At 32.9% G+C, this 14084-nt stretch overlaps 4 protein-coding genes across 4 annotated transcripts; 3 read left to right on the forward strand and 1 right to left on the reverse strand.

Moving 5' to 3' along the window:
* Nucleotides 1-4055: 4055 nt before the first annotated feature.
* On the forward strand, nt 4056-6797 carry EIN_405970 (hypothetical protein; the record flags this gene model as incomplete). Its single annotated transcript, XM_004256866.1, has 1 exon — nt 4056-6797. The coding sequence occupies one exon, from the start codon at nt 4056-4058 to the stop codon at nt 6795-6797; it is 2742 nt and encodes a 913-aa protein (XP_004256914.1).
* Nucleotides 6798-7448: 651 nt separating this feature from the next.
* On the forward strand, nt 7449-7903 carry EIN_405980 (hypothetical protein; the record flags this gene model as incomplete). The annotated part of the gene is made up of 2 exons (XM_004256867.1): nt 7449-7510; nt 7603-7903. The coding sequence occupies 2 exons, from the start codon at nt 7449-7451 to the stop codon at nt 7901-7903; spliced, it is 363 nt and encodes a 120-aa protein (XP_004256915.1).
* A 209-nt stretch (nt 7904-8112) lies between these two features.
* On the reverse strand, nt 8113-8914 carry EIN_405990 (hypothetical protein; the record flags this gene model as incomplete). The annotated part of the gene is made up of 2 exons (XM_004256868.1): nt 8113-8859; nt 8912-8914. The coding sequence occupies 2 exons, from the start codon at nt 8912-8914 to the stop codon at nt 8113-8115; spliced, it is 750 nt and encodes a 249-aa protein (XP_004256916.1).
* A 3495-nt stretch (nt 8915-12409) lies between these two features.
* EIN_406000 (hypothetical protein) lies at nt 12410-13975 on the forward strand (the record flags this gene model as incomplete). The annotated part of the gene is made up of 1 exon (XM_004256869.1): nt 12410-13975. One exon carries the CDS (start codon nt 12410-12412, stop codon nt 13973-13975), a length of 1566 nt encoding a protein of 521 aa, XP_004256917.1.
* Between the last annotated feature and the right edge of the window lie 109 nt (nt 13976-14084).

Genomic DNA, 14084 nt, shown 5'->3' on the forward strand with positions numbered 1-14084 from the left:
TATTCTGTTTATTAAATAATAATATTATTTAATAAATTTATTTTACAATCAAATTACCAATTTATTATTAAAAACAATTAAAAAATATATTGCTTAAATAACTATATTTTTATTCTTCGCTTGTTTGCTCATCATCAATCATATTATTTGCCTTGTGATCTTCAAAAACACCAGCGATGTTTTTCAAACATTCATAAAGTGTTACAACTTTCTTTTCGTAATCATCTACAATATTATTAAGTCTTTCTGTTGAACACGCTACCCATTTTATTGTCGGTTGACGAATTCCAATTTTCATTTTTTGAATATCTTTTCGAGTTTCTTCAATTATTTCTCCATTGATTTCGACGTATTTGTTGAAAGACGGCTTTTGTCCTCCACAACGTTTGTTCAGTCCAGAGTGGTATGATTCACAAATGTTGTTTGTTCGAATCAAAGCACCTCTTTGATTCCACATCATCAAAGGAAAACTGCCACAAATCCACATGTTTTGAAAATATTCAAATATTTGAACGACTTCTTTACAACTGCCATACCATACCTTCAAAATATCAAACGCTTCTCTTACTTCGTTGGGTTTTAAAAAGCTCAAACCGAACATTAATTGGACGGCTTCAAACAACACACCATGGTTGTTGTATGTGGTGATCAAACCAAATTTTCTTGTTTTCTTAATTACTGCTTGTCTCTGGTGATAAAGACATCCTTTGTGTACGAGTCCAAAATTTACAAAATTAGAAAGTGACGCAATTAAACCTTTTTCAAAATCAGACATTATCAAGACTGCTCTTTTGAAAGGGGATTGTCCAAGTAAATTTTCCAGAGATATGAACAATTGAGTATATGATGTTTCAGAACGTTCATTCATCAGAACATGAGCAACCGGAAAGTGTTAATCATTGGGTAAAACCACATGAATCGAATACAGTTGAGAGTAAAGTGTGGGACATGCTAAAAACGTTCCATCCATATCATTTTTGCAGATAAAAGTAGCTTCAATTGTTCCATATCACCAAAAAGAAGAGTGGTGTTTTTATTGTTATGATATAAAATGTTGGTGTAATTATTAACAACAATCTCTTCAATTGTATTGGGATTTGGTGGGCGATCAATGTTTCTTTTGATAAATTTGTTAAGTGTGGCGTCTGAAGTAGATATTGATCCTCTCTTGAAATGAATCAATAAAGTTCTTGGTGTCATTTTCTTGAGATTTATATTGAGTGATAGTTCTTTCTTTATTCGATTCTGATAAAGCTTCTTCTTGAAACTTTGTTCGGCATCGATGTGTTGAGTCGTTTTACCGTAATGAAGAGAATCATCAGTTTATCCAATTAAATGGACTTTGCACTTAGGTGCAACACATGAATAGTACCCTTCCCTTATTTATTTAAAGCAGTGATTTTCGTATATAATCATATCCTTTTTCTTTGAGATAGTATATGAACAGGACCCACAGTTGGAAAGTTTTCATTAAAATTACTGTCGTTTTCGGAAGGGTTTTGAGACATTTGATTATGAAATAATTATTAGTTTTTTGTATTGATAAATAATTAAAATTAACAATTTAATATTATTTGGTTTTAATTGTTAAATGATAATTATATTATAATTTTTTATGCTGTGAATTTAAAAAAACACGTAAAAATTTATGAACTTTTTCTGAATAACAATTTTGGCTTTTTTATTTTTAATGGATACTTAAATATTTTTTGCCGAGAAAAAAAATTAATAAAAAACATCGAAAAATATATTTTTTGAACTTTATGTTGAAATTACCAATTGTCCGAGTTACGAGATGTCCTTTTACCATCTTCTTTCTGTTATTTCCACTGGTTGTAGTGCTTTTACAATTGGGGAAACCTCTTCGTGGTTGAGGAATCCATCGACTTCATCTCGGTGGATGAACTCAAAAGAAGTGATGGCCATTACTGTAATTTACGTTCATATTTTTATATTTTTTGAAATTTATTTTGGTTATTTTTGTTGATTTTTGTTTTGAAACAATACAAAGCAATTATACAATAATCCTATATTATTTTAAAACAAAAGACAATAATTATGAAACAACTCTTAGTTTTGGAACAATAAAATATTGATTTGAGGATAAATAAATAGTTCTGAAACACCCGATATTATTATGCAACAATACTGCTAATTATGCAACAATCACGCAAATTGTGCAAAAAAAAATAATTGTTTTGAAACAGGGCTGAACAAATGTACAAATCCAATTGTTATGAAACAAAAATCTATTTGTTATGAAAAATAAGTAATTATTGTGAAACTAACTGTATGAGTAAAAAAGAGGTGATCCTAAAAATGAAAATATTTTTTTGTTTTGATTATTCAACTCGTTTATTTTTTGTTTTTTTCTTTGCATATTTTATCGATTTTTTGGACAATCTCAATATTTTTTTAGTAAAAATAATATAAAAGTTAGTTTTTAAAAAACACTATAATCAAAGTTGATTCATTTTCAAAACAAATTGTTCAATTGATGAACAAAGAAGACTATCGATTGCCCTAAAATTATCTTTTTGTTAACAAAACCATATTCTGTCCACTTCCCCTCCATTTTCATGGTTTGGCAGAATTTATACCAAAATATTATGAGTTCAAACTAAAAAATTAAATTGTAGATTTTATTCAGTGATTGTTTTGATTGAAGATTAGATGGGAACATGATTATTTACAGACGGATAGGCTGTAAATGTGTACAATAAAAAAGGAGAATAAAGAATATTTGATACACTATAAATAGGACTAAGCAGAGCAGAAAAATTAACCACAACAATAAGATGCATAATTATAATTGGAGATGTATCTAAGCAAAAAATATAATTTAAACTAGACTGTAAATGTTGCATAGTATCACAATGGATATGATGTCGGCGTCTTTGGTTTTTGTAAAAATCAACCATGATGGTTCTGCGAGTATATGATTCAAGAAGTTGAAGAATATAATGTTGAGGATAAAGGCATGGAAATTGAATTTGAGGAACTACTTAATATAAAGTGGTCGAGGAGAACCAAATGCAGAAAATGTAAGATGTAACTATAATGAAGAAGGCAACAGATAAAAGAAATGAGGAATTTTTTTGAAGAAATTTATTTCGATATTGTTTGCTTATTGTAAATGAATTGCGTTGTTATTCTTTAAGTTTTTATTCTTCTTTTATAATAAATAATAAAGAAATGACAAAATAAATAAAATTTTTGAATGTTTTTTTATATCAAACATTTTCGAAAATAATGTTATTCTTTTATTTTTAGAATTATTTTTCTCGGTCACCCCTAGTTGCACAGGACCTACATTGACCACCACCACCACCTTTACCAAAAAAAAATATTTGCCGCGAGTGTTTTTTAAAAGGAGTCCACTTTTCAGCCACTGTTTGTGCGTCCCCATGTCACCCACTTTCCTTGTCCGTACTGTGTGGACGCGGATGTGGTTCCCCCCCGCTTGCGGGGGGGTCAGGGGGTGATCCGCGCCAAGGGAGGACTTGGAAAGTGGGTGAAACGGTGCACAAACAGACTGTTTGAGTGCGTCTTTATGAGCCTTCTTTTCAATGCTCTGTCTCACTCAGTTTCCACTAACTCGAGGTGAATTTTCGGCATTTTTTGAATTCGGGAACCAGACCTAATATTATCCCAGTTTCCTATTTACTATAATTTTAATTTGAATATGATTCGAAATAGAAAAAATAAATCTATTTTAAGAGGTGGTGGTGGTCAATGTAGGTCCCCTAGTTGCACGGGTTTTTATCATAACTATAATAGTTTAATTTATAATATTTTTTTATTAATTTAATTTTAATTTTTTATTCAAAGACCAATTAAATAACAAATTTTAATACAATTTTTGTCAGAAAAATTTTTTAAAAAATAATGGTCTTTAATAAAATCTTTTAAAACGAATTTTTCAAATTCGTTTTAATTCCAAGTTTTATTCCCAACTTTTGGAATTAAAAAGATACTTGACCCTATGAAAATTTATCTTTTGGAAAAATCGACTATCAACACCAACAAAAAAAAAACTGAAAAAACTTTGTTTTATGCAAAGCCAACGAGTAAAGAGCACGACAAATAACGTCTTTCATTTTTTCGAATACCGACAGCTCGAGCAGTTGGAGAGTTCGCAATTTGACTCGATCATCAATTTTGGTGATGACAAAATGGCAATTAAAGTGAACCACAACAACTACAGCACAATACGGATTGAGACGACGAGCACATACTTATACATCCCAGTTTCATTCGAAAGTGTTTATGGTAAAGTCGACGAGTACTGTTACCTCTCTCCTGGGCACATTATCACTGTCGAGAGTGTCAACAACGACCCATTAACAAACAGACTTGTTGTTTATCGCGACATCGAAACTAACGGCAAAAGCGAAGTCATAGAAGTCGGCAATCGGATCAACTCAATTGCGTGTCACGACATGCGAATTGCTGTGAGTGTAGAAAACGTTGGGATATTGATATACAGTGTTGAGGACGATATAAAGCTGATTGCAAAAATCCACTGTAAGGCTGGTGTGATCAAAATACACCGGGACTTCATCATCAATTACGTTGACCACATCGTCACTGTGATGGATCTTAAAATAGTGTCGCGACGAGAATTCTTTGACAATTTGGGTGATGCGATCATTCCAAACACTCAGTTTAGGTGGAATGCCGTTGATCTCGACGTTGAAGTCTATGGCGAGAAGCATATAACACACGCTATCACACTCATGCAAGAACGTGTTGTTGAACTTGAAACGATGGTGTTCATCCCACAAAGAGTTGAAGAAAGGGAAGAAGGTGTACGAGTGGTGTTAGGGTCCAAATTCAAGCTCGAGGTATACTACATATCATACACAAACTGTGATGTTAAAATTACGATGATATCGTGTGTGGACTTTGGGAAAGGCAAAGAAGAGAAACGAGGGAAGTTTGTTGCGACCCCATGCCATGTGCTCTGTGTTCATGACATTATGGGAATGACTGTTGTAGATGTCTACCCACTCAGAAAGTACTTCAGCAACACATACGAAGTTGAGATGGGTGTGATCAATGAGTATAGACAAGGCGATGCAACAAGTGACCTCCCTTGTATGTCACGCATTTTTCTTCCTGGAATCACTGACTTGGTTGTTGTGAATCACAAAGTGATTGTAGTAAGGAGCATTGCGAAAGATGATGGTGATAGTGCTTCAAATGAGGTTTATATATTCGAACCACTTGTTGTCCGTCTGTGCCAAGAAATTAAAGGAGACATGGAGCGCACAGTTTCCGACTTGAAGAGAAACAACGACACAAGAGCAATACAGGCTGCGATATCATACAAGACGTACTATGAGCTGAGCGTCATCTTGGAAGCTTATTTGAGCGATATTAGACACTTTATAAGAAGAAGAAATAACAATTGGACGGACTTGTATTGGCGAGACGTGATGAATGACGAAGCCCTTGTTGTGAAAGGTACATTGCAACAACTATATTCAATTATTGCTGAAGAACTTTTAGACTCGAAGAATGGGCAGTTGGCGGCGTATTACTTTTCGAAAGCAAACACCGAGTTTAGCCGAGTGGTTGACAAATTTATAGTGTGTGAAGTGAAGAGTTGCATCAACTTGTACTTTGACGAAGTCTTTTTCAATGCAAACAAAGAGAAAGGAGCTGCGTTGATGGTCACGCAACGAGGAAAGGTATTCAAACTTCTTGAGAACGAGCCGGAAAAATTCATAGAGGTTGCCATTCAGCCTGTTTTCCTTCAATATGCCTCGGAACTCAATACCAAAAACGAACTTCTTAAACAACGAGAAAATATCAAACAGATTTTGTCGACCAAAAGAAAAGGAACAAAAGAACAAGAAGACATGTACTTCTTGGAAGCGTGTTGTATCTTTGCGCAATATGTTTTGATGTTACAAGAAGAACCTGAGAAAGCAAAAGAAATTGATTTGTACAAAGAGTTGAACACTCGATCAAGTAAGATGCTTGAGTTTGAGGTATTCAATAAGTTCAAATCGACGATGTTTAAAACTAGTGGGAACCACGTTGAAAAGCAACCGATCATGAGTTTCATTGAGAACACTAGACCACTCCTCTTTGTTGCTTTACTTCAGAACGATGTGTCACTCACGGAAAAGTACGTTAATGCGACGCCAGAAAGCGACTTAATTGAACTTGCTGCATATGAAAAACTGTTCAAAGAGAAGGGGATGTATGGGAGAGAGTTGCTCGACGTGTATTGTAAGTTGGTTAAATCGAAATTGGAATACCCCACACACAAAGAGATTGACAAAAATTACAAGTTGTCGTTTGAGAGGATACACGAGCAGACATGCGTTGAAGTGCCGAATTGGATACCTGAGGAATTGACAAAGAACTTGTACATCAAAAAGTTGATATCATTGTTGACTCAGACTGAACTCAAATGCGACTTTGAGACTGAAAGAAAGGAACTCATTTTTGTGAAGAAGTATGGTTATCGCAAAGAGAAATGTGGGGAGTTTGTCAAGTTTTTGGACGCGAACTACAAGGGGTGTGTTGTGGGGTTTGTGAAAGAATTTTTTGAAAATCAGAAGGCGCTCGAACAAATTGCTGTAGAAGCCCTTGGATTTGACAAAAGTGTCCGTGACCAGATATTCGACATTGTCTCGTCCCATATCAGTATCAAATGCTTCTGTTGTATTGCGGCAAAAGCGCCAGAAATAGACCTTTCTATATTCTTGCGGAAGTGCATAGGAAGCTCGTTCTACAATAAGCATCTGATCGATTTATGTGACTCTTTCCCAAAGCAGTAATTTACACTTTCTCATCCCACATTTTTGAGGTTTTTAATTTTTTAGATAGAGGAATTCAAATGGCATCTATTTGGATTAATTGAGGTCATCCCAGAAATTAGTGCGTTTTGAAGATAAAAAAGGAGGAAAAGTGCTATTTTGACAACATGATAATGTGTGTCACTCATTAAACAAGCAAAGACTGCAAAAAAAGTGCAAAATCAAAGTTGAAAATAAGAGGAAATGCAAAACACGTGTTTATTTAAAAATTTCAGAAAAATCAACATGTTACCACGTGTTGGTTCAAGGTATAATTATAGTTCTCGAAACTATGCCGTTTCACATCTTTTTTAACCAAACAACTTGATTTTTTCTAATTACTTTTTATAGTAAAAGTTAGCTTGAAAAAACTAACGAAGTCCACGTGTATTTTTGATGATTATATTATTTCTTGATACAACAGCCATTTTATCAGGACATTTGCGGGTTATTATCATTAAACAAAGACCAAAAAACAGGAATTAAAAAAATTAAAAAAAATATGTGAATGAGGGTACAAATACCTAAGATATTGTTATTAAAATCATTAAGTTTTCCTTAAAATGAAAACCAAACGAAGGAAAGAGAACACAACTATAAAACAGCGAAATAAAAAAAACTCAATTTAAACCGATGAATCCGATTGATAATAACACAACGTTTAAACCACTCCCTCAACACGTTTTGGCTGACTTGTTTGTTCAGTTTTTTGTCTTGTTGTTACGGTTCTTGTTAAGAACCCATCACTTTTGTGTTTGTTTCAAATGACATTTTGAATAACAAAAAGAACAGACGAGGAGTCGAGCGACTTTCTTTTCGAAGACCAACCAATGGAAGGGTTTGACTCGATGTCAGAAGACTCAGAAGACAGTGTTATACACTACGACCTTATAGTGCCACCTCGTGACTCTAATCCTATCAAGTCCGTCTTCTCGGCACCCTCCTTTGGTTGCGACGAGTTTCAAACGCTGCAGACCACTCCTCAGACCGAACCCAAACGTCGGACGCAAACCATATTCTCGAGACTCAACGACCTTCCCACAACGCAATTCACATTCACGCTTCCATTTGTTGATAGTAATTTGTAAATTATTTACAACTTATCCCCTTGTTACTCAGCGTGTTAACTTGTCGCCATATCTTAACACAAAAAAACGGTGTTTCTGTGGAATTATGTATATAGTTTATAAGTCATTTTTAATTGATTTCAGCTCTTGGTATTACTTTAATAACTGACTGCGCAATGAAAGAACATCAGACTCAATTGAAAGAACGCGAAAGAGTGAGACTAAATAAATCAGAAATTAGCGTCAAAGGCATCCTCGTCTTCTTCAACTGCAACAGTTTTTGCTTTCCCAAGAGTTATCCCACCTCGTCGAGTCTTGACTTCACTCCTTCGGTGTTTTTCAGCTCGTTTCTGGGCCTCCTCCTCTTCAATGATCTTTGCATTTTGTTCCTCTTGAAGACGTTGTATCTCAAGGAGTTTCTCTTCAGCAACTTTCTGTTCTTTTTCCTTCTCTTTCTCCATTTTTTCTTTGAGCTTTTTCTCGGCTTGAAGCTCTGCCGCACGCTGATCGGCAAGTTTCTTTGCTTCCTCTTTTTTCTGCTTGAGCTCTTGGAGGTAATTCTCCTCATCCACACTCTGCATTGCCAAATTCAATTCAATGTCTGAAGGCGTCAAAGTCTCGCACGTTCCATCGAAGTTGCAAAACTCCGTGATGATACTTGTCGTTTCAAAGACAGAAGAACATATCTTAGACTCGGAAATGCCGTCGAGACGTTGGGAGAGAACGGCTATGATTGACTGAAGCACAGACAAATCGCTGATGATGTTTGAGTTGAGAGAAGTGATGAGGATGATATAGACGTCCTCGACCGCGCGATAGACGTACTTCACTTTTTCCGATAAAATATACGTCACCTTCGGATCTTTGTCGAGGTGCGAAAACTGTGAAACAGTCGATTCAAAATGCCTTAACGGACTATTCTGTATTGAGGTAAGAACAACTCCCCCACGAGAAATAATCGCAACAGAGTATATCGTCTTTGAGTGAGTTCATTGTGTTGTCAAGTTATTTGTGGGATTAATAACAAACCATTTCCCTTTCTATTTTATAGTTAGATTTTTTAAGTTCGGTTAAAAACAATTAATAAAAAAGTGGTAAAATAATGTTTTATATAACATTTAACTATTAAAATGTTTTGTGTTTGAAAAAATGTTTATTAAAAATAATAAAAATAAAAAAAATATATTTAATAATTTATTAATTATTCAAACTAATAAATATAACATTTTGTTTTGACAAATAACTATAAAAAATTTGGAAAACACCCTTTAATAACAATGCTAAGAAATGTGTTATGATTTTTAATAGTTAGTCTATTAATTATTTATACTTATTTCACTGAAAAGAAATATTAAAACTGAGAAATAATAAAAAATTAAAGTTCAAGAAATTATTAATCAAACAAATTGAACTATATTTTTAATTCAAAAATTAAAATAACGTTTTATTTTTTTTTATCGATTTATTGTTTTAGTGTTGTATAAAACAACAAGTCGATAAAATTCATTTCTTATCATAAAATATTTCAAAGAAATATTCAAACACTTTCACATTTTGCATTTCAAATAAGAACAGTTAGTTTTATTTTCATCTTGTTTTTCCAAGAATTCAACACGTTATTTTATTAATTTAAAACAAATAATTGAAGCCAAAAAATGAAAATTAGACTTGTTATTTGTTTAAATGAAAGTCTTATTTTAAAAATAATTTAAAATAGACTCACTTTCTGGTGTTTCAAACACGGTTTGTTGTGTGCTATTTTCACATCTGTACGTTTCAGACAATGACTTGAATATTATTTTGTCATAAAAATTTCATACGATTGAGACGCGCAGCATTTAAATAGTCACAAAATAAACATGATTTTGAAAAACAAAAACACCACTCGACAAGCATCTACTTTAAGAAGTTGTGGATAGAAAAGAAATACAATAAAAATTCGAATAACACTAGACAAACAAGAGAGCTCGCTCTCAGCGGGCTAAGAACAGGCTTAAAAGAAAAACGGGTCGTTCTGCATGGGGTTGGATCGCTGTGATTGTGGGAAGTCTGTACTAAGATCTTCAATATCATCGCGGATAATTGGACTTTTTGTGACCGTTTCACTCGACGACCCCGGGTTCAAGATGTTAAATATCTCTTTGTTGGGGTCGAAATTGATGAACTTTGTGTTGTTCAGTTTGGCAAAGCACGAGTCACTATCACACCGTTTGGACTTTGTTGTGACTGCAGGAGATGATGTCAATGATCTCGCTAGACGGAAGCTTGTTGATTTAAAGTGTGTTGGTTCCATAACGTGTGAATATCAAATTCTAGGGTATTTATGAGTTTTTTTTTAAACTGCTTTTTTCTATACATATATGCTTCCTTTTTGAGTTTTTGGCATTATACAACATACGACTATACCCGATAATATAGTCAGAATACATCCATTTCTGACTCGATTAAGAAGGTGCGTTTATTAATGAAGTTTGCTCTTTTCTCTCAAAACTGTTGTGATTCGGCAAAAGTTTTTGTTTGTCTTCATTTGCCTTCGTCTAAAAAATGAAGTTGGTTTTCTTTTTTCTACGCCACTTTTCAGTGTCAATTCAGGAATAAACATAAAAATAATGTGAAGTAATTATAAGACACAGTTTGGCGCAAATCTCACTTTCTTGTGATATTTTATGAATTCTGTAACAAGTGTCTATTTTTGGTAAAAAAAGAAAAAATATGTGGTGATAAGACCTTCAAATTTAGGTCATCTTCATGGAAAATGAAAGCATTTTATTTGGTTCGAAATTTTCTGTTTTTTCAATTTAAAACTGTTTGTAAAAGAAGTAATTATTTCCATAAAAAAAATGCAATTTCCCATAGAATTAGGGATTGTTAATTGTAAGTTTACATAAGAAAGAAGTCAAACAAAAACAGTCGAAGTGTTACCATTCAATCTATACCAAAAGTATTAGTTATTTTTTATTTTGTCGGTCTGAAAGTTTAAGTCCCGTTTAATTAAACAAAATATTTTTAAAATATTTTTCATTGATTGTAAAACACAATTTTGAGCGAGTCTCATTTTTTTTATATTATATATCACTATATCCTAACAAACGGGTTATTGTGTTTATACATATATAGTGAAAACAGTATCGGCATATTCTTCTAAATAATACCAACACTCAAAAGAAATAGAATTCAAAAAAAAAACAAATTAAAACCCCAATTTATCACAAAATATTGGTATTGTTTGCAAAAACAAAAATAGTAATTATCATATAAATAAAATAATTTCCAAATAATTAGTGTTTTATAATACATTATAAGATAGTTGTGATACTGGTAAAAAGTGAATTAAATTGTCCAATTAAAAAAAATAAAAAATGATAAATTATTCAAATAATTCAAATAATTTAATTTTTTTTACATTTCAAATAAGTTTTATTTAATATAACAATCAATAAATACTTGATTTTTTTGTTGAGTAATATATTATATTAATAATATATATATTAAAGTATTTTTGGGTAAATGAATTAATAATTTACAAAGACAAAAATAACTTAATTATTATTTAATAAAGATTGAAACAAATAAACAGTTTATAACTTTAATATTGGAATAGTACCTTAATTTCTTCTTGTCTTTCTGCGCCTTAACCAACCATCTTGTCTTTTTGTGGCTAGTCCCAGTTTCATATATTTAGAAAACTACATGAAAAACACAAGAAGTGGGTTGAGAAACTTAAATCGTGAACGACCATCACCTTTAATCTTTTCATTTTCAACATTTAAGAAACGAAATATGAAAAGAATCAAGATAGGCTGTCACTCAAACAGAAAAAAACATATCGTGAATGAATATTGATTATTCAACTGAATAACAACTAAGCTACGCAGAATTATGTGTTATTTTTGCGTTAACAATTTATAATAATTACAGTTTTAGACAAAACCTGTGCAACTTTTGCAAAAATGGGGTGACTGAGTAAAAAAACAAGGAATCCTAAAAATAAAACTATTTTTTTTTCTTCATGGCGCAACTCTTTTATATTTTTTTTTTGTTTTTTCTTTGTACATTTTTTATTTTTTGGACAATCTCAATAGTTTTTTTTGGTGAAAAAATATTATTAAAAACAACACGAAAATCACAAGTTTATTCATTTTCAAACCATAAGTTTCAAATAGTGAACAAAGAAGACGGTGGATTTTATAAAAAGATTCTTTTTCAATAAAACAAAAACCCTTTCGATGCACCTTTCTTTCATTTTTCACAATATCGCGTAATCAATAACAAATGTTTTTTTGGTGCAAACTTTAAAATAAAAAATGGTTTTTATAGCGGTTTTTAAATGTACAACAACAATATATTTCTTCAATATTACACTCGACCACTATTTTTTTGTTATGAACAATTGTTAAAGTTAAAAGTAATTTATACTTTTAAAATATAATAAAATCCTTATTTTCTCCTTAGTTGTAATACTATAATGATTTTTATATGTGCTTGTATTAAAAAGCACTAGTTTTTTCTTTTTAATCAAACAAATAAATGGCTTCCGAGTATCACGAAAAAATGAAGGGATTGGATTTCAAAGAAATGGAAGATAACATAGAGCAAAGAACACTTGGCGACCCCATGTCTGATAAATATGAAGATTTTTTCGAAGCGGCATCATTTATTCAATCCAAATTTTTGCTTGAAGAAATAATAAAAAGGTATCCAGACCTCGAGAATAAAAATCGGACATACCAAATTGGTATATGTATTGAGGTGTTCAAATCCCTAAAACTTTGGGAAAACACGGTTTGTGAATTGTTCAACATTGGCAAACATACTCTTTCAAAAGAAAAGATGAAATTTCCCGCGATTGTGCACAAAATGGTACTTGAGCCGGGAAGGCCAAGTGAAATTAGAAGCAACCGCGAATCAATTGTAAAATACATTTTTGGTCACAGGAAAGTCGGTTTAGCAGTAACAAGTCTTCATGTATTCCAATTTTGCACCAATGAATTGCAAATGATGGTGTCAAAATCAAATCTCCATAGATACATAATGCGATTGACACTGTTTGAATACGTTTTAGGAATACCCGACGAAAATTTCAGAGTGAAAGTGGAAGAAAAAGATATCAAAGAATTTTACAATGTTACTCTACAAAGAATAGTTGGTCTTCATCCAGCACTTGTTTTAAATGAAGATGAGATGGGAACACAACCATTCACAGACAGAAAAGCCGTGAAAGTGTACGTCAACAAGGGAGAACAAAGAATGCACAGAACACTTAAAATTGGACTAAGCAGAGCAGGGAGAAGAACAACACTGATAGGATGCATAGCGTTGAGTGGTGATGTGTTGACTCCAGGAACTGTTGTGCCAAACAAAACAGTGAATGTTGTATTATATGACAACAGATATGACGACTCTTCGATAAAAATATACAACACGAAGAATGGCTTTATAAGCACTGACATATTTTTGGCGTGGTTTCGAGATGTCGTTCTAACTTACATAATCAAAAAACGCAATGAACTTCGTCAAACAATCGGTGACTTTAATGAAAAAGCGGCTTTTATCATAGATGGATGCAGTTGTCACGTCAACGAAGACCTAAGAGTAATATGCGAAGAAAATAACATTGAGTTGATCTTTCTTGTTCCTCACTCAAGCCATATGACGCAAAGTCTTGACGTGGGTGTCTTTGGTTCTTGTAAGAACCAACTAAGACGGTACTGTGAGTATGTGACTCAAGTAGTCAAAGATGAATATAACGTTGAAAATAAAAGCACGGAAAATGTATTTGAGGAACAACTTAATATGGAGGAAGTGGTGGAGGAGGAAGAATTAGATGAAGTGGAAGGAGAAACAATTACAAAGAAGGTAAGAGAGAAAAGAGGAATTTGTCTTGTGAATAGACTCATCTCAATGTTGTCTGCATTTCAGGCGGCAACAACGAGACAAAACGTTGTCTCTGCTTTCCGGCAATGTGGTATCACTTACAAGACAGACATAAACTGTCCATCAAAAAAGAGACAATCATTGTCCCACAAAAGGCGAGAATTGTGTGTCGGGCATATCCAGGAATTTTTGGGTCTCCGGTTGCAGAAGAGGATTTAAACAAATGTGTTTTGATTCCAATGGTGGAGCACATATCTCATCCTGTGTTCGGACCAGAACGTAATCCAATTAGAAGCGAAGATGCGAGATTCAGTGAAATGAGGCGAGT

Source organism: Entamoeba invadens, assembly GCF_000330505.1.
Source record: "Entamoeba invadens IP1 unplaced genomic scaffold scaff_1105074726033, whole genome shotgun sequence".
Classification (NCBI taxonomy): domain Eukaryota; phylum Evosea; order Mastigamoebida; family Endamoebidae; genus Entamoeba; species Entamoeba invadens.